Source organism: Nelumbo lutea, chromosome 4, assembly GCF_056320005.1.
Source record: "Nelumbo lutea isolate HS-2025 chromosome 4, American lotus-T2T, whole genome shotgun sequence".
NCBI classification, from domain to species: domain Eukaryota; kingdom Viridiplantae; phylum Streptophyta; class Magnoliopsida; order Proteales; family Nelumbonaceae; genus Nelumbo; species Nelumbo lutea.
In genome coordinates this window covers 349740-377216 of record NC_142687.1, presented here as the reverse complement: position 1 = coordinate 377216, position 27477 = coordinate 349740, and the positions used below count along the sequence as shown (strand labels likewise).

Below are 27477 nucleotides of genomic sequence, written 5' to 3'. Positions count from 1 at the left end.
GCTCTTTATGCGATACGCATCGGCCGATACATATTGATAATTTGAACCTTGATACCAGCTTCAAAGGTCTTGCAAAACACAAAATAGTCAAACTGACACCTAAGGAGACCAAATTCAACAATTGCTTCATTGAATTTCCCAAACCAAGCACGAGGTGATTGTTTAAGGCCATATAAAGCTTTCTACAAAACTTCATGGGAAGAAATGAACATGGGCAACTAAATACCATCCTATCCCGATCCTTAACCAGCCAATGAGAATGAGCATATTGAATCTCACCTGAACCAAATGCCACATAAAAAGAGTGACATGACCATTCCAAATATCACACTGCCAATAATCTAAAAACCCCATTTTGCCCTTCAATCCATAAACCCTCAAGAACTGACCACCATAATAATAAAACCACATTACAAGGTTTAAAAAATCTCGCGTATCATCTTTAACTCCTCTTAATGCTCCCATTTGCCATTGCCATTAAAATCCCACCTTCACCATACCTTGTTAAATAAAATGTTTCCCAATTACACCAACTCATCTCCGTACCTAAATTGCCTTGACCCTTCAGAGATACCTATCCCCTTGGTGTATCCACTCCCCCAACAACTTGTATTTTTCTACCAATGAGATTTCTAGAGTTCCCCTTAATACCTGACATAAGGTCATCTTCCGAAGATCTCCACAATCATGTAAAATACCATTATTAACCGTATCTTCTTCCAATCTTTCAATCTCTTGTCTTTTTCCACTCCCCCAACAACTCCCTTTATCTCTCATGGTCTGCTATTTAGCAATCTCCATGTTCAACTGCAGGTTCCTCACCTTCAATAATAATTCTGACCCTATTTTTCACCTGTAAACGCCAAACCAATATCAAGAGGTACTGCATTCAAATCATACATTTCAATAAGGAATCTCACCTGTCTAATCAAATTCCATAAAACACTTGTCAACAGAAACAAGGTAACCACAAGCATTTCCAACAAAGCAATGAACTCATCGTTGGAGGCTTCTACAACAAATCTGTCAACCGGACATCTTTCTAATAGAACCACTATAAAGTGGATTTCAATCAAATAATCAGAGTATCAAATTTGAAAAATAAAATTACTTTTAGAACATCACCAGAGTACCATTAGATACTCTCACATTAAAAAAAAAAAAAGAAATCAGAAAAGAATTCTGGAATGGAAGAAGAAGAGAAGAGAGAAAGAGGAGAGTTTGCCGAAAAGATAGTGGAGGTGGAGCACCATTTAGCTTATATATTAGGGTGTTCAAATAAAAGGGGATAATACAAGAGTACCCCTGATTACAGCTTAACGGAGATAAACATATAAACAGACCCACTAACAGCTCATATACAACCCAATAGCAGGTCTAATAGCATTCCTAACAACACTCCCCCCTCAAGTCGGGCTGTATATATATCTATCATTCCCAACTTGGTACAGACATCCATATGTCAGGTACCTGAAACACCCTTAGTGAAGATGCCACCCAACTGATCCATAAAATTTACATAAGGGATACAAACTTCACCAGCTTCAAGTTTGTCGCGGATGAAATGCTTGTTGACCTCAATATGTTTTGTTCTTTCATGCATCACAGGATTGTGCGCTATATTGATTGCTGCCTTGTTGTCACAATACAATGACATTGGGCTGTGAACTTCAACTCCCAACACCTTTAACATATTCTTTAACCACAAAATTTCTTCAACTCCATGTGCCATGGCCCTATATTCTGCTTCCACACTGAACCTAGCAACCACTATTTGTTTCTTGATTCTCCAGGTTACTAAATTTCCTCTAAGGCTCTAACGAAGGTGCAATAACCTGTTAATCTCCTATCATTAAATGAGCCGATCCAATCTGCATTTGTGAAGACTTCTACTTTCAAGTGGCAATGCTTGGAAAAGAGGATACCTTTACTAGGAAACCTTTTTAAGTACTTCAAGACATGCTTTGCAGCGGCAAGATGAGTAGTCCTAAGGGCATGCATATACTAGCTCAACACCCCAACAACATAAGCAATGTCGGGTCTAGTCATGGACAAGTACAACAATCTACCAATAAGCCTCTGGGAACTTCCTTACATCAGAGAGAAGCTCACCGCCTTCTTCACCAAGTTTGTGATTACTATCAATTGGAGTATCTACAGGCTTGACTCCAAGCTTACCAATGTCTTGCAAAAGATCTAGGATGTACTTCCTCGGAGAAATAAAGATGCCTTTGTTTGATTTCGCAACTTCAATTCCAAGGAAGTACTTTAAAGGGCCTAGATCTTTGATATCAAACTAGGCCCCCAAGAATCTCTTTAGCTTTTGTATTTCCCAATTCCCGATAATGATAATGCCATCCACATAAACTATAAGAATGGCCACCTGATTCCCTTACCTCTTAACAAAGGGAGTATGATCACTTTGACATTGTTTGAAACCAACCAGCTTGATTGCATTATTAAATCTGTCAAACGAAGCCCTAGCAGACTGATTCACACCATACAAAGACTTCTTGAGGCAGCAAACCTTTCCTTTTGTTTCCTCTGAAGTAAAACTTGGAGGTTGCACCATATAAACTTCCTCCTTGAGATCATCATTCAAGAAAGTATTTTTGACATCTAACTAATGCAATCCCCAATCAAACATTGCAACAAGGGAGAGGAGGACACAAATGGAGTTCATTTTTGCAACTGGAGCAAACATTTCTATATGGTCAACTCCATATGTTTGAGTGAAACCCTTGGCCACCAACCTTGCCTTATATCTTTCCATTGAGCCATCAACACGAAGCTTAACAGTAAACACCCACTTGCATTCCATAGATTTTTTACCCTTAGGAAGGTCCACTAAAGCCCACATACAATTCTTATGAAGAGCATTAAGTTTCTTAAGCATTACATTTTTCCACTCAGGAGAATTTAAGGCCTCTACAAAATTATTAACAAAAACACTAGAGGTGGTAGATAAAAAAGAACGATAAGGAGAGACAAATGGCTACAAGTGGTAAAATGACTAATGGGATACATAGTAGTGCAAGAATGGGTACCTTTTCAAACAGCTATAGGTAGATCATGATCACAAGAAGTAGCATTACCTGGTTCAAAAGGAAATGCACTACTCTTCAGGTTTGCCTCCTGGGAATCCGCTGGTACAAGGGAAGTAGTCTCAAGTTCCCCTTCATTTGGTGGTGTATGCTATTTTGGAGGATGGGAACAAGACCTAGAACAGGAGTAAACACGATGGACAAGAGAACGAACAAGAGAACGAGAATGATGTGATGTAACGGAAGGAACTAAAGACTCAGGTGTGGAAGTGGGAACCAGAAATCGATTCTCCAAAGTAATATTCTCCCACTGAGGAGAAGGGAAGAAAGGTTGATGCTCAATGTAAGTCACACCCCAGGAGACAAAGGTGCGATGAAAAGAGGGATCATAACACTTATATCCCTTTTGAGTGGTGGGATATCTCAGAAAAATACAAGGAATCAAACATGGACCAAGCTTAATACGATATGTAGACAAATCCTGCACAAAACATGACATCCAAAAGTACGAACAATGATAGAAAACAATGGGGACTTAGGAAACAACAGCTAGTGTGGGGCCTTGAACTTGAGAACAAGAGTAGGCATACGTTTTGATAAGAAATGCAACTGTCAACATAGCATCATCCAAGAACCTCTTCGATACATGCATATGCAACAGCAAACTACGGGCCACTTCAAGGAGATGCTTGATTTTTCTCTCACAATGTCATTTTGTTGCGGTGTCCTGGGGCAACTGCTTAGATGAATGGTACCATGATGGGAAAAAATCTGATTTTGATAATCTTTGGAGTACTCTCGAGCATTGTCTGAATGAAATTTTTGCACTTCCACATGAAATTGTGCGAATACCATTTTTTGGAAAATCTTCCATGATTTTTTGAGCTTCATTTCATGAACGAAGTAAATAAATCCAAGTGTATCTCAACAAGTCATCAATGAAACTAATGAAGTATTTGTAACTTCCTTCAGCAATAATAGTAGTAGGGCCCCACACATCAAAGTGAACGATTTGAAAAGGAAATTCAGCAATTTTATTTCTTGGAGGAAACTTTATTCTACAATGTTTGCTTAAAAGACAAGTTGGACACTGAAGTGTAGACTTGGACATTGACTAAATAAAGTTGAAAACAAGGATCTCAAAGACGGAAAAGACAAATGACCCAAATGGTAATGCCACAGTAAAATCTGGGCATTATTACAAGGACTCTTAGACTGACTCACAAAACTTGTTGTACTACTTGACTTCAGAGCTGCAACATCATCTAGTATGTAGAGACCATCGACCACACGTCCCTTACCAATTGCTCTCCTAGAAGTCAAATCCTGGAAACACAATAATCAGAAAAAAAACGTTACATTGCAATTCAAGGATCAAGTAATGCAACTAATAGACAAAAGATTGTTAGGAAATTTGGGAGCATGATATATTGAATGAAGAAGAACCCCATTCTATAAGGGCACTGCACCTTGGCCAACAATGGTGGTATGTGAACCATCAACTAGCCTAACTTTGTCTCTACCAAAAAGTAAATGATGTGTTGAAAACAAACGAGGCTTACTTGTCATATGGTTGATTGCCCCAGAATCAATGATCCAAGGGTTGGAGGATGAAGTAGACACATGAAATGCAAAGGCCTAGTTACATGAAGTAGACACATGTGAGGTAGGAGTGATAGAAGTCTCCTCAAGTTGACAGAGAGTCCTACCATATTCTTCCAATTGATCATGTAAGGTATTCAATAATCCCTCCTTAGGTTTAGAACCTATGGAGACACCCTCTTGAGATGAACCACCAGAAACAACACTAGCTAAACTAGAACTCTTCCTAGAATATTGTGGTTGCTTATTTTGAAAGGACTGAAAATTCTTCGGCTACCCAACATGTCTCTTTAGTGTGTCTAGGTCTGCCACAGTGAGGACATCTTAACTTATTTATCAACTTCCTAAGTCTTCTTCATCCCTGCACCACCCTTTTTATTTGCACGACCTCCCTTGGAAAAGAGCACAACTTGTTGCTCCCTCCACATGGAGGTAAGAGATGAATAGTAACCTGACAGGCTTTTCTCCCCCTGTTTACAATTGGAGGATTCAACCTGTAGCTGATAAATATGAGCATGGTGACTTTGGTCAGAAAAAGTAGCCTTAGCCTGGTCCCAAATCTCCTTTGTGGTTTTAGCCCACATAAAATTTTTCCTTAGACTGGGGTGAATAGAAGTTACAAGCCAAGACATGATCGAATAATTTTCTTGAACCCACTTATCATGGGCTGCACCGGCCACTTTGGGTTGATGAATATCACCGGACAAATATCCAAGATTTCCTATGGACCCAACATACAATTTATTTTTGGACCACTCCAAATAGTTCAGTCCATTAAGGACTGTAATAGCAACAGGGAAACCCCAGTTTTCAGCCCCTAGACTGACTATACTCTGACCTTCAGTGACTTCAGATATGGCTGAATCATCAGTTGACATTGTTCACACACAATAAATATAACAGCCCACAAGCAACTTGTACCAGGAAGAGAGAAACAACACTAACTGAAGAAATCAGCTCTATTTTCCAATTTACAGTCCACTGTAATCAGCAAGAATGCACCAAACTCCTTTCACAAGAAGTAGAAAACACAATAGAACACTTTTGAACACCCCCAAGACAAAAACAAGAGGAAAAAACTTTCAGCTGAACATCACAGGTCAAACACTGCTACAATCTTGAACTTCTAGGTAAAGCAAAGAACAACCAGCACAAAAAACACACTACAGCTGAATAAAAAACACAGACCTGATAATAAGAGATCCAAGAAAGCTAAGAAGAAAAGATACAATGCGGTGATAAGGAACCACACAACAGAAGGGAAAAAATTCTCAACTTAACCACTTGGACCCTACAAAACAACCCTGAAATCACCACTGACATCTTGAAAAACCCCACCCCAGAACAAAAGCAGAGGACCCAAAACATAAACACACAAACCCCTTCCACCTGACACACCATTACACACGACATAATTCAAACAAACCATCCAACCCTCCCAGCCCCTTATCTTAAAAACAGAAAAATTCCCCGCACCCAAAACCCACAAACTGTCAAGTGAAAAAACCAAACTTTACACCTTTTCTCAACAGATCTGTTGTCTAAAACATGAGTCTCTGTTCTTATCTGAAAGGCTTTCTTTATCTTCTTCCCCTTCTTTGGCCCTGCCCTTGGTACTCCCAACTTTAGTCTTGGAAAAATTTATGAAACTTGCATTGTTTGATTGGTTTTCTTGTTAGACAGTTTTGTATGCCCTTAGCTTCAATCAAAATTGATGTACTTTATGAGTTTATTGTAAATGAATAAAAGTGCATATTTGATTCATGTTCCCTTGGTATGTTTCTGTGTAATACCCTTAAACTGGACACTTATTGAGACTTGTGTTAGTTTAGAATGTTCACAGCCAGTGGGTCGGTCTGGGGAGACCTATCCTGACAAGGTTGACATTGTGGTGCCACCAAGTCGGTTGGGGTGGCTTGTTTTAGCTACCGGGGTGAGACCCTAGGCACATACAGTGTGGGATTAATTGAATCTTTGAACTGGACCAGATTTCCAGTATTGCCCTGGACCTTGGAGATTGATGGGCAAAACTGGAAAGTTACACCCGACCCCTAGACTCGATTATGATACTGCACTAGGTGTTGGATCGGGTTGTCTTTGATGTACTAGTCAGTGAGATCCTTAGCGGGGGTCAAAACCTGGGTATGTTGGGACAATCCGAGAATTCATCTGAGTGGGTGATCATAGTGACAGGATCAGCCCCTTTGTCGGACAAAGGTAATGACCGGGGATGCGCTCTCATTGTTGGAAACCAAGACTGCCGGCAACCGATTTCAACCGTTGAGATTTGTTTTGCAAAGTATATTTTATATGAGATATAAAAGTATATATATTATGGTTTCTAAAATGTTTGCAAAAGGTTTTAATTCCCAGGATCCATATAAGTGGAGAGTGCAACACTATTCCTTGCAGCCGAGGGAGAGGTCCTCTCTTGTCGGGCAGTGTATGATCATTAAGGGCTGAGAGGTTAAGTGTAAGACCATTTAGGATAATACTTGATGGGCTAATCTTGCATCTGCCCACAGTCCCTAGGTGTTACAAGGTGGCTTGGCCCAGGGACCACTTAGGGTAAGTGTTGGGCCCATAGAGCCCATTCGATGGGTTTCAAGGGGTTCACTGTCTTTAACAGTGTATTCGACTAGGCCTTGTAACAAAGGCTGGGCCGAACCCATGTGGCTGATGTGTAGATCAATGCTTGGGTCCCATGCCATACAAGGAAGCCCAATTGGGCAGCAGATAGGAAGGTTAAGTGAGCACATAAGCTTGATGGGCCTAAAGCCCATTTCGAACTGGGCTATTTATTTAATTAAAGGGTCGAATTCTGAGATGGATTAGCAGATAGGATAGGGTCTTAATCCTATCCACTCAGAGAGTCCAGATCTGAATGTGATTCAGATCTAGAAACCTCCTAATGGGATTAGGATAAAGCTAATCTAATCTACAGATAAGATAAGGGTTTATCCTTATCATTAGAAGAGAAGGCTGATCCAAATATGATTTGGATAAGCACCTCCTAATGGGATTAGGAGCTGATCTTTCAAGTTAACAAAAAGGAGGGAGGGAGGGGGGGTTCACTGTCTTTAACAGTGTATTCGACTAGGCCTTGTAACAAAGGCTGGGCCGAACCCATGTGGCTGATGTGTAGATCAATGCTTGGGTCCCACGCCATACAAGGAAACCCAACTGGGCAGCAGATAGGAAGGTTAAGTGAGCACATAAGCTTGATGGGCCTAAAGCCCATTTCGAACTGGGATATTTATTTAATTAAAGGGGCGAATTCTGAGATGGATTAGCAAATAGGATAGGGTCTTAATCCTATCCACTCAGAGAGTCCAAATCTGAATGTGATTCAGATCTAGAAACCTCCTAATGGGATTAGGATAAAGCTAATCTAATCTGCAGATAAGATAAGGGTTTATCCTTATCACTAGAAGAGAAGGCTGATCCAAATATGATTTGGATAAGCACCTCCTAATGGGATTAGGAGCTGATCTTTCAAGTTAACAAAAAGGAGGGAGGGGGGGGGGGGGCGGGGCGGCAGCCTTGAGAGAGACCAACAAGAAACACATCAGATCCTCTTTAGTGCTGAAATCAAGAAGAGAGAATTCTGCACCCTGCGAATACTCTCTTGCCGCCTCCCTACTCTTGTCGCCCTGTTTGCCAGTTCGATCTCCAGCTGTAGGAGAAGTCAAGATTGGATCTTGACATCAGTTCTTTGAGAAAGGATTGAAAAGGAAGTTGTGCTCACGTACCATTCTACTGATTCTTGCGAAGGACAGAGTTCTTGGGGAAGAACACTGCTGATTCTGCTCCATCCTGCACTACGCCATCTTCAGTGGGAGCAGTCTTTGGATCCTTCCTTGGGCGTGAACACCTTCGTTGGGAGATATTACTTCTCCGTATCAGGTATTATTCTCTCCCATTCCTTTTGGTTCAGTTTAAGGTTCAAGATTTATCCTTGAAAATATGATTTTCTAAATAGGGAATGTGATTCCCAGTTGAAGGGAAAGGAAAAATTTTTGAAATTCACCCCTTATTCCGCAATCTTTGGGCATCCATGTGATGGATCTCTCATCCTTTCATTTCTGTCTTCTGAATCTTTTAACTGCATTAGGGATTTTCCCCCTCGTCAAAGATGCTTCTTGATTATCATTGATCCTTTCTAATTCAAATACTGCATTCTTTTCGAACAACTGAGCTGCACCTGAATCTTCTCTTCTAGAGTTCCCTTCCCCTATGCCTTCGTCCTACTTCGACCTCACATTTAGGGGTGCAAATGGATCGGATCATGATCTGATCCAAAGTCTGAACCCATTTTGTCGGATTTGGATATCCCCCATTTTGGATCTTCGGGTCAGATCGGATAATAGGATCAGATCAGAAATCGGATCGAATTCGGATCACCCCATCCAATCCAAGAAGATTTGATATGATATGATATGATATATATATAAATATATTATATTTCATTTTTGTAAATTTGTTATATTGTTTATTTTTTTTATAAAAACATGTATATATATGATGAAAATGGTTAAAAAGATTCTGGTATTTTTTGTTTTTCTTTATTTAAATGGTTATATTTTAATTTTCTTTTAATAATTTATTAATTTTTAAAAAAGTTAAATTGGATCAGATCTGATATGAATATCCGACTTCCTCATCGGATTCGATTTCAAATCCCTATTTGTGAGGTCTGATCGGATCTGCTCTTCATAGTATCATATCGGATTTGGATATACCTTGATTCGAATCCGATCTGATCCGTTTGCATCCCTACTCACGTTCCCCTTGGCCACACAAAACCATTGCTAGCTACATTCATTGTTGAAATGGTTGTGTCCTCTTTCTTCTCCTTCAACTAATCTCTAGAAATTTCTTCAACCTCCCTGAAAGCTTCCCTTGCAAAATCCTCCCCCCCCCCCACAGGAATAAAGACAAAACCCAAGATTTTACTAACCTCCACCTCGTTTTCCAACACCATTTCCAAGTCCACCACCTTCTCAACTTCGTGAGCCTCATCAATAATTCCTCTGAAGCCACATCTGTGTCACCCTCATCACCGACCCCCTCATCTTCTTGCAAAGGTTTGGTTCTATATTCTTGTTTCCTTCTATAATCTCCTAACAGGGAGTTTTCTTCCTTTTCACCCTTTTCTATATTCTTCTCATTTATTTCACTAGTGTTATTAATAACACCGTCCTTCCACTCTGGCCCGTTTTGAGTGTTGTCCCCCTCTCCCCCTCCTTCAGGTTTCTTCTTCCCCAAACTGTACTACCTACCTTCCCTTTTCTTTCTCCCACCTTCTTTATCGTCTTTTTAGACTTATCTTCTCTGGCCCCGCCATCTTCCTCTGGGTGTTCATAGGCTACCTCTAAGCAATTTCCGCTCTCTTGCAATTCCTCCTGAATGCAACCTGCCACACTCTCTACTTTGTTGATGTTTCTGCTTTCATCACTGATGCAATTGCTAGCCCTTCTGTCCCCTTCCTTTTCTTTTGATCTTTCTTTCTCTTTTGCATCACTGAACATTGTAATACACCATACAAAACCATCTTTGTTCGGTTGAGAAAGCTCAACGACCTTGGTAACAACCCTCCCTTCTCTGATTCCTCCCTGAAACTCCTTTTTCTCCAGGTTCAGTCGAGTCTGATGGAGACAACAGACATGTAGCTACCGAATTGGATAAGGCCCATGAACTAACTCCATTATGCTGTGGACCCATGGACTCATGATTCAAAGCATCCGCCCTTGCTGATCGACCCACCTTCATCTGTTTTATCGCATATCCTATTTGGATCCAATGTGACGCCCGGATTTAAGATCTCAGTGACTGTTTGTTTCTCAAAATCATGAACCATCTGATTTACTCCATTTAAAATTTCTTTCCTTTCTGATTTTTTTTTTATAGGTAATGGTAATTTTATTAATAAGAATAAAAAACACAGTATACATAATACAACTCCCCACAAAGAGACGCGAGATGATTCCTTTGTGCTCCTTGTTTGGCTAGGAAATCTGCCATCCCATTTGCCGATCTTCTTTCTCATTGAAATGTGACTGAGATATTTGATTGCCCCCCTGTAAGGCCAGGCTGCCATCTCCTGCTCTTTTAGCCATCCAATAACCAATTTGGATTCACCTTCAATCATTAAATGCTCCACTGCCAAATCTTTTGCAATTTCTGCTCCTTGTAGTACAGCTTGGACTTCTGCATTAACTGAATCTCCCATCCCTATAGGACCGGAAAATAGAGCTACAATCTGACCTTCAGCATCCCTGAAGACTCCCCCTATTCCAGATGGTCCCGGATTACCCAAACTTCTGCCATCAAAATTCAATTTAATCACACCTACATCAGGAGGCTTCCATTCCACCAAAAGCTTGCTTCTGTCTTCAGAATTCTTGGCTACTTGCTCCCAATTCCTCCTTATATCATAGAAAGAGTAGGGTGAGAACAGGTCCAAGGATTTTACCCAACTTATGGCCCTGCATAAAATACTTTCCAGCACACAAGTCTGATCCCTCTCCTTATCATTAAAAATTCTGGCATTTTGTTCCTCCCAAAATGTCCACGCCAAAGCAGCTCAACCACATCTCCACAAGACTCTTCCTCTTCTCTTTGGCTACTTGAAAGTTGTAGGATCAAAAAGTCTACAAATCTGCTTCTCCCATAAGCCTACAACAAAGGGGCAAGTGATTAGCATATGGTAACAACTTTCCTCATTTGCTTTGCATAGGGTACACCAGTTAGGAGAGATACAAAGACCAATTATTCTTTTTTTCAAAACATCCGAGGTGTTTATTTTTCCAAGAGAGACTTCCCAACAGAGGGCTCCCACTTTTGGAGGGACAGGTTTGACCAAACCTCCTTGTTATGAAAAGGCTGAAGCAAAGAAGAGGAGCACAAGGAGGCAAAGAAGGAAGCACAAGAAGAGGAGCTCAGTGACAAAGGCTTCCAAATGTGAGTATCTGGAGAAGAAGGGTCCAATCCAACAGGATCAAGAGTTTTAAGGAGCAAAGCAACCTAGTCAAGCTCAGAATCTCCTAAGTCTCTTCTAAAACCCAAATTCCAGTGGATGCCAGAGGAATTGGAGAAGGACACAAACCTTTGAATTGGCTCATTTTTCAAACACGAAATGGAATACAATGAGGGAAAAAGGTCCTTGAGGGTGAAGTCACCAATCCAGACATCCTCCTAAAACAAAACCTTATCTCCAGTACAAGCATCATAACTGATCAGGTTCAAGAAAACATGAAGAATGCTATGAATGGCCTTCCATGCAAAATTCAGCGTAACCGCTGCGATACATCAGTATCCCAACCATTGCCTGCATCACCATGCACACTCCTTACAACTTTGTGCCGAAGTCTTTCCCTTTCTAGAGGCTACCTTCATAGCCATTTGCCTAGCAAAGCTGTATTTTTCTTCCTTAGATTGCCTAAGCCCAATCCCCCTGGTTCCTTCCTCCTACACACTATTTCCCACTTAACCACACGATCCTTCCTCCCTTCCCCCGACTCTCACAAGAAATCCCTCGTAATGTTCTCTACCTTCAAAATTATCCTTTGTGGCATTCTAAAAACCGAGAGGAATTAAGTTGAAAGGTTCACTATAGTAGCTTTTGTTAAAGTGATACGATCTCCAAGGGAGATGTTGTTTTTCTTCCAAACTGCCAACTTCTTTGTGCAATTTTCTACAATCGGATTTCAAAATCTTCCTTCCCTTGGCCTATCTCCTAAAGGCATACCCAAGTAATTCAAAGGCCAGCTAGGGGTAGGGCAATATAAGGACACTGCAATCTCACTTGTCTCCTTTGGCTCCAAATTTACCCCCACTACACAACTCTTTTCGAAATTAATCTTCAAATTCGACACACATTCAAACAATTTTATTACTTGTTTCAAATTCCTAGCCTTTAATGGGTCTCCAGTCTAACTAGATCCAAGCCATCAGCTCTTGAAATGAGCCTACTAAACACATCAGCTATCAAAGTGAAAAGGAAGGGAGAAAGGGGGTCCCCTTGTCTCAACCCTCTAGAAGCTGGAAAGAAGTCCCTAACCACTCCATTAACTATAACTGAATAATAGCAAGTTTTTAAGCAAGCCTCTATCCAGCCACACCACTTCTCTCCAAAACCATTGTTCCTAAGGGACTCCAACTAAAAAGACCAATCAACCATGTCATATGCTTTCTCCAAATCCAGTTTACACATGAAACCTTTCTTCCCCCTTCTCTTGAAGTCCTCCACGCATTCATTTGCTATCAGAATTTGATCTATAACCCGTCTTTCTTGAATGAAGGACCCTTGTGATTGGCTTATTAAATTAGGAAGGGCTAGTTTTAACCTTAATGACAACACTTTGACCATAATCTTATAAATGCTAGTCACTAGGCTGATGAGCCTAAAGTCTTTCGGTTGGACTGCATCTCCCTTTTTAGGTATCAAGGCCAGGAAAGTGAAGTTGATTCTTGGACTAATAAAATGATCATCTGCAAACTCCACAAAGACTGCCAACAGACCTAACTTGATAATATCCCAACAATCCTGAAAGAAAGCCATAGTGAAGCCATCAAGTCCAAGTGCTTTAGATTTATCCATTGAGAACACAACCCCCTTTATTTCTTCCAGGTCAAAATCCTTTTCTAGCATATTTACCAACTCAAGGTCCAATCTAGGCCACTCTAAACCATCCACTCTAAGCCTCACATCCCCTTATCTTTTGTAGACTGCCCTGAAATGATTCATGAAAACATTACCAATCTCATCTTGATTATCCACAACTTCACCATTGATCTCTTAACTTTTCCACAGAGTTCTTTCTCCTTCTTCCATTAGCAATTGCATGGAAAAATTTAGTATTGCCATCCCCTTCCTTAATCCATCTATGCCTTGATTTTTACAATTCTGCCTCCAACAAATCTCTTCCCTATGCACTATTTCTTCCAACTCCTTCAGGTCCATCTTAAGTTCCTTTCCTTTTTTGATAAAGAGCCATGTCCTTGTTTCTCATCCAAAAGTTCAATTGGGGATTGTTGAGCAAGAGCAAGAGAAGAGACGAGAGGAGAGAAGAGAGGGAGAGAGGAGAGGAGAGCCGAGAGGACTGAAAGTCCCTACAGAACTTAGGGGGTGAAAGAATGATATATTATTATTTATACCAGTACAGTCGAACAATATAAACAGAGGAGAAATTACAACTGTACCCTTATGGTACTAAACCTGAATACATAAACAACTGACAACACTCCCCCTCAAGTTGGAGCATAGATATCAATCATGCCCAACTTGTCACAAAGATCATGATGTCTGGAAAGGTTTAAACCCTTTGTAAAGATGTCTGCAAGCTGGTTCTCAAAAGTGACATAGGGGGTACACACTTTGCCTGTGATAACTTTCTCTCTGATAAAATGCTTGTCAACTTCGATGTGCTTTGTTCTATCATGTAGCACCGGATTGGCAACAATGCTTATAGATGCTTTGTTATCACAAAATAGAGTTATAGGTTTGGCCACTGGGAAACCCAACTCCCCCAAAAAATTCTTTATCCACATGCCTTCAGCAACCCCGTGGGCCATAGCACGATATTCAGCTTCAGCACTGGATCCAGCTACCACACTTTGCTTTTTACACCTCCATGTAACAAGGTTTCCTCCTATAAAGGTGCAGTAGCCACTGGTAGACTTTCCGTCACTTTGGGATCCAACCCAATCTGCATCTGTATAAACTTCAACTTTCAAATGTCCGTGCTTTTGAAACAACAAACCAGTACCCGGATACTTCTTCAGATATCGGAGGATTCTCTCTGCTGCTTCAAGATGAGAAGACCTAGGAGCATGCATGAATTGACTGAGAACACCAACAGCATATGCAATGTCTGGGCGAGTCATAGAAAGGTATAACAATCTCCCTACAAGTCTCTGAAACCGTTTAACATCCTTGAGTGATTCACCACAGTTGTCACTTAATTTATGGTTGGGGTCAATGGGAGAGTCAATTGGCTTCACCCCCATCTTTCCAGTGTCCTGAAGCAAATCTAGGACATATTTCCTTTGAGAAATGAAGATACCCTTCTTTGATCGAGCAACTTCAATTCCAAGGAAGTATCTGGCAGGTCCTAGATCCTACACTTCAAACTGAGTGGCAAGAAAAAGTTTCAATTTCCGAATTTCATCCTCCCAATCACCAGTAACAATTATGTCATCCACATATACAATTAGAGCAACAATTTTACCTTCTCCTTTTTTCACGAACAGTGTGTGATCCGATTGACAGTGCCTGTATCCTTTCTGCTGAACTGCCACATGGAATCTACTAAACCAAGCTCTTGGTGATTGTTTCAGCCTGTATAAGGACTTCTTCAACTTGCACACTTTCTGTTCATTGTCTTGGGCTAGAAACCTAGGAGGTTGAATCATGTACACTTCCTCTTCAAAGTCACCATTCAAAAATGCATTCTTGATGTCCAGCTGGTGTAAAACCCAATCCAGATTGGGCGCAAGAGAGAAAAGGACTCTAATGGAATTCATCTTGGCAACGGGGGCAAAAGTTTATGCATAATCAACTCCATACACTTGAGTAAATCCCTTTGCCACTAAGCGAGCTTTATACCTTTCCACTATTCCATCAGCCTTATGCTTGACTGTGAACACCCATTTACATCCAACTGGAACCTTTCCCTTAGGAAGATCAACAAGTTCCCATGTGACATTTTTGTGAAGGGCATTAACTTCTTCCTTCATGGCATTTGTCCATTCAAGAACTGAAAGAGCTTCTGCCACATTCTTAGGGATAGGGATACTGTCAATAGAGGTAAGGAAGGCACGGAATGAGGATGAAATGTTCTCATAGGAGACAAAGTTGGAAAAGGGATGTTTAGTGGTGCACAATCTAACACCCTTCCTGTGAGCAATAGGACGATCAAGATCATTAACAGTAGAGGAATCATTTTCAATAGATTCAAGGACATCATTGGGAGCCAAAATACCTGAGTGAGTATGATCCTCCCTCGAGGAGTCTGGTGGCACTGGAGGTACAACTTCCGGATTCTCTACAACTCTTGGATTTGGTTGGCCTTTGCGACGACGAGAAAAAACACGAAAAGGTGGAGGGTCGGGGAGAGAGGGAAGTTGAACCAGTTTCTCCTCATGTCTACACTCCCCCTGAGGAGGAACATGATAGAAAGGCTCATCTTCAAAGAAAGAAACATCCATGGAGACATAGAATTTAAGAGAAACAGGATCAAAAACACGGTATCCCTTTCGAGTGAAGGAGTAACCAAGAAATATGCAAGGTATAGCATGAGAGTCCAATTTCCCACGGGTGGGAGACATATTTTGGACAAAACACCGGCAACCAAAGAAACGAGGAGGAATAGAAAGAAGGGGAGCCTTAGGAAAGAGAAGTTGATGTGGGGCTTTGTACTCAAACCGACGAGAGGGCATACGATTTATAAGGTAAGTGGAACAAAGAACAGCTTCAAGCCAAAACCGTTTGGGAACATTCATATGAAGTAGTAAACCTCGAGCCACTTCAAGGAGAAGTCGGTTCTTCCGTTCGGCCACACCATTTTGTTGTGGTGTGCGGGCACAAGAGCTACGGTGAAGGGAACCATGCAAAGAAAAAAATTCCGTGAGGTCACTATGAAAAATTCTTTTGCATTATCTGATTGAAAAATTTGGATTTCAGTTTGAAATTGAGTGAAGACCATCCACTGGAAATCTTGAATGATTTTTGGTACTTCTTCCCTGGTTCGCATCGGGTATACCCACGTAAATCTAGAATAATCATCAATGAGGGTAATGAAATACTTGTAGCCACTCTCAAATGGTAAAGTAACAGGGCCCCACACATCAGAATGAACAATGTGAAATGGAGATTCAGATTTACTATGTCTTTGAAGAAAATGAGTTCTACAATGCTTATTCTCTAGCATGTAAAGTCCATCAGCCATATAACCCCTACCAATCGTCCTCCCCGAGGCCAGATCCTGAATCACACAATGAGAAGGGAAAAAAGTCACTGAGCAATTCAAGGAATTAGTAACACTACTAACAGAGAACAAATTAATGGGAAAGTTTGGAACATGAAGAACATCAGAAAGGGTAAGGCCAAGAGGAAGAGAGAGAGTACCTTGACCAGCTATGGAAGAGTATGATCCATCGGCTAGTTTCACCTTGTTTATTCCAGAAAGAGGGTGATAGGTTTGAAAGTAAAAGGACGTACCAGTCATATGTTTTGATGCTCCAGAATCAATGATCCATGGAGAGTCATGGGTGTGAGAAGCAACATGGAAAGCAGTGGCAGGGTTACCTGACGTAGATGCAAATGAGGTTGAGGGAGGAGTATCCATCTGACGAATTGCTCTACCATAGAGCTCTAAATGGTCACGAAAGGAATTCATAATGTCCTCCCTCGGGTCAGGTCCAGTGAGATGTGTCTGAGTCCCAGTAGAAATGGGGGGCTGATGCTCCCGAGTCGCCATGTTGGCCATGTGATGTTTCTTTGTATTTTGTTGTCCATACTTCTTATTCACCTCTGAACCTTGCTTCTTAGTCAGATCTTGAGCCCATTTTGGTTTTCCATGAAGATCCCAACAGGTATCTTTGGTGTGTCAGGGTTTTTGGCAATGAGTGCACCACAATTTTTCCTTATCTTTTGTTTTTTTCTAGAGATCTCCTTTCTGGGAAGAAGATCCCACACCAGTAGATACACCCCCTTTTGCAACTAACACAACAGCATCCCCACCAGGGCTGTTCATCAAATTTCTCCTGCTTTATTCAGATTGTACAAGAGCATAGACTTCCTGAACAGAAGGGAGATCCTTAGAGCTGAGGATCTGAACTCTGATAGATTCATACATAGGATTCGGACCATGTAAGAATGCAAACACCCTTTGCTGGGAGACAAGCTGTTTTTACATCTTAGCATCCTCATCACACTTCCAATCCACACTCTGGTAGTGATCCAACTCCTTCTAGGCAGATGTTAAGTCAGAGTAATAGACCGATAAACACCTCTCCCCCTGTCTACAAGTAGAAGATGCTACCTGCAGTTGATAAATTTTGGCATAGTGTCGCAATTCTGAATATGTAGACTTTGCTTGTTCCCAGATTTCATTCGCAGTTTCAACCCACATGAAATTCTTCCTGATTTGAGGTTGCATGGAAACCAGGAGCCAGGACATAATAATACTGTTCTCCTGATTCCACCTATCATATTCTGCACTCCCGAAGGATGGTTCTTTTATCACCCCATTAATATAGCCTATCTTCCCCCTTGCAGTGATGTATAACTTGATCCCTTTTGACCACTCTAGGTAATTTAAATCATCAAGAGGGACAACAGCCATAGGAAAGGATAGGTCACCCCCACCCATTCCATTCAGCATTGAGGAAACTCCAGATGTGGCTGAATCTTCACTACTCATGATTTCTGGTTTAAGAAAAAACAGCAACCAAAGGGGTACTTCCGTACAAGGCTATTATAGAAACAGGTCCTTCTGACCTACGGTTTCACTGGGAGCAAAGACTGAACACTGCTGTTGTAGTACTGGAACAGGTCTGTATAACCTACGGTCTTGTAGGAATCCAAAAAACAACACTGCAGTTGCAGTACATAACCAGGTTTGTATGACCTACAATTGTACAGAGGTCATATGACCCCCCAACAGAATGGAAAATACAAGGTGAAGTTCACCACACCCCTAATCGGCAGCCTGGTAGCCGAACAGTCAATGACTGAGATCAATACAATATCTGCTTTAGGGCATCAACAGTCCATCGAAGGGGTAAAGAAATACAAAAAAAAAATTGTCGAATACAGCTGCTTTGTTAAAGAAATACAGTCCATCAATAGTCCATCAATCGGTTGAACAGTCAATCCGTAGGGCAGCTGAACAGTAAATGAACAGTACCTCTTTTAACTTCAGATGATGGCCTCTCTATAAACCAGAACTCCCTCTACGAACCTCAGATGATAGCGTCTCTACAATCGAACAGACAATCAATACAACTTCTGGGCTGGAAGATGAAAAGTCTCTATAACTTCTGGGTTGAACTGAATACAACTGATTAGCAGTTCGATGGATACAACTCTGGGAGATGAAGAGACTATCTGCTCGACATTGAACAACAGGTTTGCTTGACACCACCCTTCAGGCTTGGACGACTTGCTCTGATACCATGTTGAGCAAGAGCAAGAGAAGAGACGAGAGGAGAGAAGAGAGGGAGAGAGGAGAGGAGAGCCGAGAGGACTGAAAGCCCCTACAGAACTTAGGGGGCGAAAGAATGATATATTATTATTTATACTAGTACAGTCGAACAATATAAACAAAGGAGAAATTACAACAGTACCCTTATGGTACTAAACTTGAATACATAAACAACTGACAACAGGGATATAACACTTAATTTCTTCTCCTCCACTCTCTTGAAATGCTCCTTGTTCCACTCTTTAGTTTTACCTTTTAGCCTTTGAATTTTCCTATGGAATTTGACACCCATCCCAAGAGTTCCCACCACTACCTCACTCCACCACTCTTTAACTTTATGAATAAAGTGATGTGTTAGCCACATATTTTCAAATCTAAAAGGTTTAGCCCCACTCAAAAAGTTCCTAGTTCCAATGCCTATTGGCCAATGGTTTGAAGTGACTCTTGGCAAGGCCCTAGCTGACCACCCTACCCAATCCGAATTGAAGATGAAACTATCCAACTTAAAGCATCTCGGGAGGGGGGATTGTAGGTTGGACCAAGTGAAGACAAACTGCTAGAGGGGGATTTCTAACAATTCACACTCATTAATAAATTCATTGAACCTCCTCATGATGGTTGTGATCCCTTGATTGGGATTATTGGTCTCATTTGTAAACCTGACCACATTAAAGTCCCCACCTAAGCACCACGGACCCTCCCACAGACCCCTTATATCAAAGAGCTCTTCCCACATTTCACCTCTCTCTCCATATCTATTCGGAACATAGATGTTTGCCATCACCCAAGTAAACTCTTCTCCCACACTCTTAAATTTCGAAGAGACTAGAAACCGACCTATTAGCTCACCCATTTCCTATCCCAATCTGCCACTTTTGTTTCCTAAAGAAGAACTATATCCGGGTTTTCCTTTCTAATCAAATCTTTTATTACCCTTTGTTGTCAGTTGTTTATGTTTATGTATTCAGGTTTAGTACCGTAAGGGTACTGATGTAATTTCCTCTTTGATTACTGTTCGGCTGTACTAGTATAAATAATAATAGATCATTCTTTCGCCCTCTAAGTTCAATAGGGGCTTTCAGTCCTCTCGGCTCTCCTCTCCACTCTCCCTCTCTTCTCTCCTCTTGTCTATCACTTGCTCTTGCTCAACATGGTATCAGAGCAAGTTCATCCAGGCCTGAAAACAAATTAGTTGAGGTCATTCTCCAATGCCGAGTAGATTGCCTCTTCATCTCCTAGAAGTTATATCCCTGATGCTCGACTTCAAGAAGGAAGAAGGTGCCGGCCTGACTGTTCAGCTTCCTAGCGCAAAAAAGAGTTATGGTACAGAGTCTTTTCGTATTCCAGCCCATATGCTGTTTTCATTGATTGCTCGGCGGTAGAGAGGCTGTCACCTGTTGTACGAAGAGGAGGTTCTGGTTTGCAGAGAGGCTGGAGTTCAAGAAGGTACTGTCCATTTGCTATTCGGGTGCCCTGGTATTCAACTGAAACAGTTTTTTGTTGTTCTTTCTTCTTGCACCCTTCGATGGACTGTTGATGCCCTAAAATGCGAATGTTGGTGTGTCACTACTATTCGACTACATTGTTGATGGACTAAAGTTTTTCCTTGACTGTTCTTGCTGTTCGGCTACCTTATTGATCTCAGTGACTGTTCGGCTACCTTGAAGTTGGTGTCAACCGATTAGATGTATGGTGAACTATCACCTTGTGTTTCTCTTTCTACTAAGGAGTTGTATGAAAATTGTAAAACCGTAGGTCACACAAACCTGGTTATGTACTGCATTGCAGTGTTTGTATGTTTGTTCATTAGATTCCTACAAAAATTGTAGGTCATACAGACTAGTCCAAGTGTTGCAGCAACAGTGCTTGTTCTTGGCTCTCTGTGAAACAGCAGGTCAGAAGTACCTAGTTGTATGCTGAAATAGCAAGTGCTTCTTCTTTTGTGGATTGAAGGACATAAGATCCCTTTTCTGTAACAGCTCTGTGAGGCAGTGTGCCTTGGGTGTTGTGTTCTTAAACTTGAAATCATGAATAGTGAAGATTCAGCCACATTTGGAATCTCCACGATGCTGAATGGAATGAGTGGGGATGGTGACCTATCCTTCCCTATGGCTGTTGTTCCTCTTGATGGATTAAATTACCTAGAATGGTCAAGAGGGATCAAGTTATACATCACTGCAAGAGGGAAGATAGGCTACATTAATGGGAGGATAAAAGAACCATCCTCCGGGAGTGCTGAATATGATAGATGGAATCAGGAGAACAGTATTGTTATGTCCTGGCTCTTGGTTTCCATGCAGACCCAAATCAGGAAAAATTTCATGTGGGCTGAAACTGCGAATGAAATCTGGGAACAAGCAAAGTCTACATATTCAGAATTGAGACACTATGCCAAAATTTATCAACTGCAGGCAACATCTTCTACTTGTAGACAGAGCAAGAGGTGTTTATCGGTCTATTACTCTGACTTAACATCTGCCTAGAAGGAGTTGGATCACTACCAGAGTGTGGATTGGAAATGTGATGAGGATGCTAAGAAGTACAAACAGATTGTCTCCCAGCAAAGGGTGTTTGCATTCTTACATGGTCTGAATCCTATGTATGAATCTATCAGAGTTCAGATTCTCAGCTCTAAGGATCTCCCTTCTGTTTAGGAAGTCTATGCTCTTGTACAATCAGAAGAAAGCAGGAGAAATTTGATGAACAACCCTGGTGGGGATGTTGTTGTGTTAGTTGCAAAAGGGGGTGTATCTACTGGTGGGGGATCTTATTCCCGGAAAAGAGATCTCCAGAAAAAAACAAAAGATAAGGAAAAATTGTGGTGCACTCATTGCCAAAAACCCCGACACACCAAAGATACCTGTTGGGATCTTCACAGGAAACCAAAATGGGCTCAAGATTTGACTAAGAAGCAAAGTTCAGAGGTGAATAAGAAGTACGGGTAGCAAAATACAAGGAAACATCACATGGCCAACATGGCTACTCGGGAGCATCAGCCTACCATTTCTACTGGGACTCAGACACATCTCACTGGACCTGACCCGAGGGAGGACATTATGAATTCCTTTCGTGACCATTTAGAGCTCTATGGTAGAGCAATTCGTCAGATGGATACTCCTCGCTCAACCTCATTTGCATCTACGTCAGGTAACCTTGCCACTGCTTTCCATGTTGCTTCTCACACCCATGACTCTCCATGGATCATTGATTCTGGAGCATCTAAACATATGATTAGTACGTTCTCTTACTTTCAAACCTATCACCCTCTTTCTGGAAGAGACAAGGTGAGACTAGCCAACGGATCATACTCTTCCATAGCTGGTCAAGGAACCCTCTCTCTTCCTCTTGGCCTTACCCTCTCTGATGTTCTTCATGTTCCAAACTTTCCCATTAATTTGTTCTCTGTTAGTAGTGTTACTAATTCTTTAAATTGCTCAGTGACTTTTTTCCCTTCTCATTTTGTGATTCAGGATCTGGCCTCGGGGAGGACGATTGGTAGGGGTCGTATGGCTGATGGACTTTACATGCTGGAGAATAAGGTTGGTCTTCGTGTTACAGAGTCTATGAGTCAGTCCTGTAAGAAAAAAGTCTATTTATGGCATTATCGTCTTGGTCATTTGTCTTTTAAGTCTTTGAAAGTTGTATTCCCAGATCTGTTCAAGTCAATGTCTGTCTCTGACTTTTCTTGTCAAACGTGTCAGTTGAGTAAACATTGTAGAACTCATTTGCTTCAAAGACATAGTAAATCTGAATCTCCATTTCACATTGTTCATTCTGATATGTGGAGCCCTGTTACTTTACCATCTGAGAGTGGCTACAAGTATTTCATTACCCTCATTGATGATTATTCTAGATTTACATGGGTATATCCGATGAGAACCAGGGAAGAAGTACCAAAAATCATTCAAGATTTCCAGCGGATGGTCTTCACTCAAATTCAAACTGAAATCCAAATTTTCCAATCAGATAATGCAAAAGAACTTTTTCATAGTGACCTCACGGAATTTTTTGCTTCGCATGGTTCCCTTCACCGTAGCTCTTGTGCCCGCACACCACAACAAAATGGTGTGGCCGAGCGGAAAAACCGACATCTCCTTGAAGTGGCTCGAGGTTTACTACTTCATATAAATGTTCCCAAACGGTTTTGGCTTGAAGCTGTTCTTTGTTCCACTTACCTTATAAACCGTATGCCCTCTCGTCGGTTAGAGTACAAAGCCCCACATCAACTTCTCTTTCTTAAGGCTCCCCTTCTTTCTATTCCTCCTCGTGTCTTTGGTTGTCGGTGTTTTGTCCAAAATCTGTCTCCCACCCGTGGAAAATTGGACTCTCGTCCAAAATCGGTGTTTTGAAGATGAGCCGTTCTATCCTGTTTCTCCTCAGGGGTTGTGTAGACATGAGGAGAAACTAGTTCAGCTTCCCTCTCTCCCTGACCCTCCACCTTTTCGTGTTTTTTCTCGTCGTCGCAAAGGCCAGCCAAATCCAAGAGCTGTAGAGAATCCGGAAGCTGTACCTCCTGTTCCGCCAGACTCCTCAAGGGAGGATCATACTCACTCCGGTATTTTAGCTCCCAATGATGTCCTTGAATCTATTGAAAATGATTCCTCTACTGCTAATGATCTTGACCGTCCTATTGCTCACAGGAAGGGGGTCAGATAGTGCACCACAAAACATCCCATTTCCAACTTTGTCTCATACGAGAACATTTCATCCTCATTCCGTGCCTTCCTTACCTCTATTGACAGTGTCCCTATCCCTAAGAATGTGGCAGAAGCTCTTTCAGTTCCTGAATGGACAAATGCCATGAGGGAAGAATTTAATGCCCTTCACAAAAATGGCACATGGGAACTTGTTGATCTTCCTAAGGGAAAGGTTCCAGTTGGATGTAAATGGGTATTCACAGTCAAACATAAGGCGGATGGAACAATGGAAAGGTATAAAGCTCGCTTAGTGGCAAAGGGATTTACTCAAGTGTATGGAGTTGATTATGCTGAAACTTTTGCCCCCATTGCCAAGATGAATTCCATTAGAGTCCTTTTCTCTCTTGCAGCCAATCTGGATTGGGTTTTACACCAACTGGACATCAAGAATGCATTCTTGAACGGTGACCTTGAAGAGGAAGTGTACATGATTCAACCTCCTTGGTTTTAGCCCAAGGCAATGAACAGAAAGTGTGCAAGTTGAAGAAGTCCTTATACGGGCTGAAACAATCACCAAGAGCTTGGTTCAGTAGATTCCATGTGGCAGTTCAGCAGAAAGGATACAGGCAATGTCAATCAAATCACACACTGTTCGTGAAAAAAGGAGAAGATAAAATTGCTGCTCTAATTGTTTATGTGGATGACATAATTGTTACTGGTGATTGGGAGGATGAAATTCAGAAATTGAAACTTTTCCTTGCAACTCAGTTTGAAGTGAAGGATCTAGGACCTGCCAGATACTTCCTTGGAATTGAAGTTGCCTAATCAAAGAAGGGTATCTTCATTTCTCAAAGGAAATACGTCTTAGATTTACTTCAGGACACTGGAAAGATGGGGGTGAAGCCAGTTGACTCTCCCATCGACCCCAACCATAAATTAGGTGACAACTGTGGTGAATCACTCAAGGATGTGAAACAGTTTCAGAGACTTGTAGGGAGATGGTTATACATTTCTATGACTCACCCAGACATTGCATATGTTGTTGGTGTCCTCAGTCAATTCATGCTTGCTCCTAGGTCTTTCATCTTGAAGCAGCAAAGAGAATCCTCCGATATTTGAAGAAGTATCCGGGTACTGGTTTGTTGTTTCAAAAGCATGGACATTTGAAAGTTGAAGTTTATACAAACGCAGATTGGGCTGGATCCCAAAGTGACAGAAAGTCTACTAGTGGCTACTGCACCTTCATAGGAGGGAACCTTGTTACATGGAGAAGTAAAAAGCAAAATGTGGTAGCTAGATCCAATGCTGAAGCTGAATATCGTGCTATGGCCCACGGGGTTGCTGAAGGCATGTGGATAAAGAATTTGTTGGGGGAGTTGGGTTTTCCAATGACCAAACCTATAACTCTATTTTGTGATAACAAAGTAGCTATAAGCATTGCTGCCAATCCGGTGCCACATGATAGAACAAAACACATCGAAGTTGACAAGCATTTTATCAGAGAGAAAGTTATCGCAGGCGAAGTGTGTACCCCCTATGTCACTTCTGAGAACCAGCTTGCAGACATCTTTACAAAGGGTTTAAACCTTTCCAGACATCATGATCTTTGTGACAAGTTGGGCATGATTGATATCTATGCTCCAACTTGAGGGGGAGTGCTTTACAAAGGGTTTAAACCTTTAAAGCACTGATGCTGCTCCACAGAGCCAATGATGCAAGTATGTGCATCGCCTTCCCTACAACTCTCTGAGATGCAGCTCGGTTGTGGTACTTAGGGTTGGCCCCTGGATCCATAAAAATTGGAACCAGCTCGCCAACCTGTTTATGATCCATTTTGCAACCAGTAAAAGACACTCAAAATCTGCGACCTGCTTATTAAATGTCGTACAACGACCTAATGAGACACTCCGGGAATATATTAAAAGATTTAACGTGGAACGCCTACAAATCCCAGACTTAGACCCAGCAGTACAACTCACCGCGGCCAAGAATGGCATACGCCACCTCGACCTATGCTGGGAAATGGAACTGAACCCTCTAGCTACTATGGAAAAATTCTTCGTGATAGTAAATAAATTTATAAAAGCAGAAGAATCCATGGGATCGCAATCAAAGTTGTTTGGAAAAAGAAAACGAGTAGAAGAAGCAGGAAGTCAAAGCGGAGAAGCAAGTCACCAAAGAGAAGTCGGTCACCGAGAAGCCGGTTAAGTAGTTCGCCAAGAAGGAAGAGCATGTCTCCTCATTGGAGTTCTGGTTCAGGTTGACGATCCGAAACTCCACCTTTGTATAATAAAACCTATACCGCCCTGAATGCTAATAAAATCAGTAGAGTATGTAAATGGTCGCCCAGGATGAAGGGCGACCCAACTAACAAGAACCCTAACAAATATTGCCACTTCCATCGTGTCATTGGTCACGACACAGAGAATTGTTGGACCCTTAAAAATGAAATTGAGGAATTAATTTTCCATGGGTACCTTAAACAGTTCGTGAAGAGAGAAGAAGGCCGACCTGCCGAGCAACGCAGGGAAGCACCTCAAACGAGCAGGAAACAAGAAAGAGCCCCAACTCCCAAAAATCAGCAGCAAGAGTGGCCCGTCTGGGGGGGTCATCAACATGATCGCCGAAGGGTCAATGGTGGCCGAATGTACTACTTCAGTAGGGAAAGTTTCGGTCCGAGAACTTGAGCACGACAATGACCACCCACCAAAACGACCTAGAAGAGGAGAAGTAATTTATTTCACCGAAGACGACATGCACGGAATACAGTACCCGCGTGACAACGCCTTGGTAGTAAGGATAACAATCAATGACTTCAAAGTGAAAAGAATCCTGGTCGACTCGGGGAGCTCAGCTAACATTATTTTCCAAGAGGCGTTCGAGTGCATGGAGCTCGGCAACAAAGATCTACAACCAGCCAATGTATCCCTAGCCGACTTCAACGAAGAAGTAGCCCAACCCCTTGGCCGGGTGAGGGCACCAATTGTGGTAGGCTCACCCCCCAACGAAGTTCGGTTTGACCATGATTTCCTTGTGGTCGCCACGCCCTCCCCGTACAACGCCAACCTAGGCCGACCTATCCTGCATGCCCTTCGGGCGGTAGTATCAACCTACCATCTGGCTGTAAAGTTCCCCTATCTGCACCATCTTTCTTTAGCCCATGGAAGATACCGTCCTAGTGCCAATCTCAAAGACCGAGCCAGAAAAGATGGTGCAGATAGGGGCTCGCCTAACCGAACCGGTGCGCTCCAACTTGGTAAGCTTCTTACTTAATAACTTAGATGTTTTCGCTTGGTCGACAGTAGAAGTTCCCGACATAGACCCTATTGTTAGAATGTTATAGTGATGTTCGGCTGATAAGAGTTCATATTAGCCCATTCTTATGTTTAACTTATCTTGTAACTGGGCCTATGTTAATGGGCCTAATCCTGTTTAATGATTTAAGTCATCTGGGTGTCCCATCACTAATCAGGGGCATCCTAGTAATTTCTTGTACCTTGTACTATATTCATATATAAATAATAGCATGGTCGACTGGCAAGAACAGTTCGACATTCACTGCAATTCAGAGGTTCTCTTCTCTTCTTTGCTACTTCGAGTACAGCTCCTAAGATTACATGGTATCAGAGCATTAGCTTCTTCCTGATTTCAGCTGGCGCACTCTCTTCTCTTGCTGTCTTTTCATCTTCTCTATTCCTTTTTCTTGGTTGCTGCAGTAAAGACCTAGGGGTGTAAGAGAGTAAAGCAAGTTTGAACCTAGGGTTTCTCTTGGTTGTAGGACTGAAGGGAAGTAAGACCCAGAAGTAGATGTCCTACCAGGTTATTTCCAACAAGTAGTAGCTATCTGGCTACTAAGAGAGGTTTGAATAGGACAGACCTAGTTGAGGACTGATTTCAACAGTCTTAGCACTAGCCGAAAGGGGGAGAGCCTCTTCTACAGTTGCAGTTTCGGTGCACCAGCAAGACTCTTACAGAACAGTGGTA

At 41.8% G+C, this 27477-nt stretch overlaps 1 protein-coding gene across 4 annotated transcripts in view; it reads right to left on the bottom strand.

Moving 5' to 3' along the window:
• The window catches only part of RAD52-2 (cobalt ion-binding protein), a 100488-nt gene that overhangs the window by 20362 nt on the left and 52649 nt on the right, over nt 1-27477 (bottom strand). For 2 of the 4 annotated variants that reach the window (XM_088983583.1, XM_088983585.1), the window contains exon 5: nt 4269-4370. The exons of the other annotated variants lie outside the window; for them this stretch is intronic. In XM_088983583.1, the coding sequence (XP_088839709.1) occupies nt 4269-4370 (102 nt within the window). The remainder of the gene's footprint in view (nt 1-4268; nt 4371-27477) is intronic. 4 annotated transcript variants of the gene reach the window in all.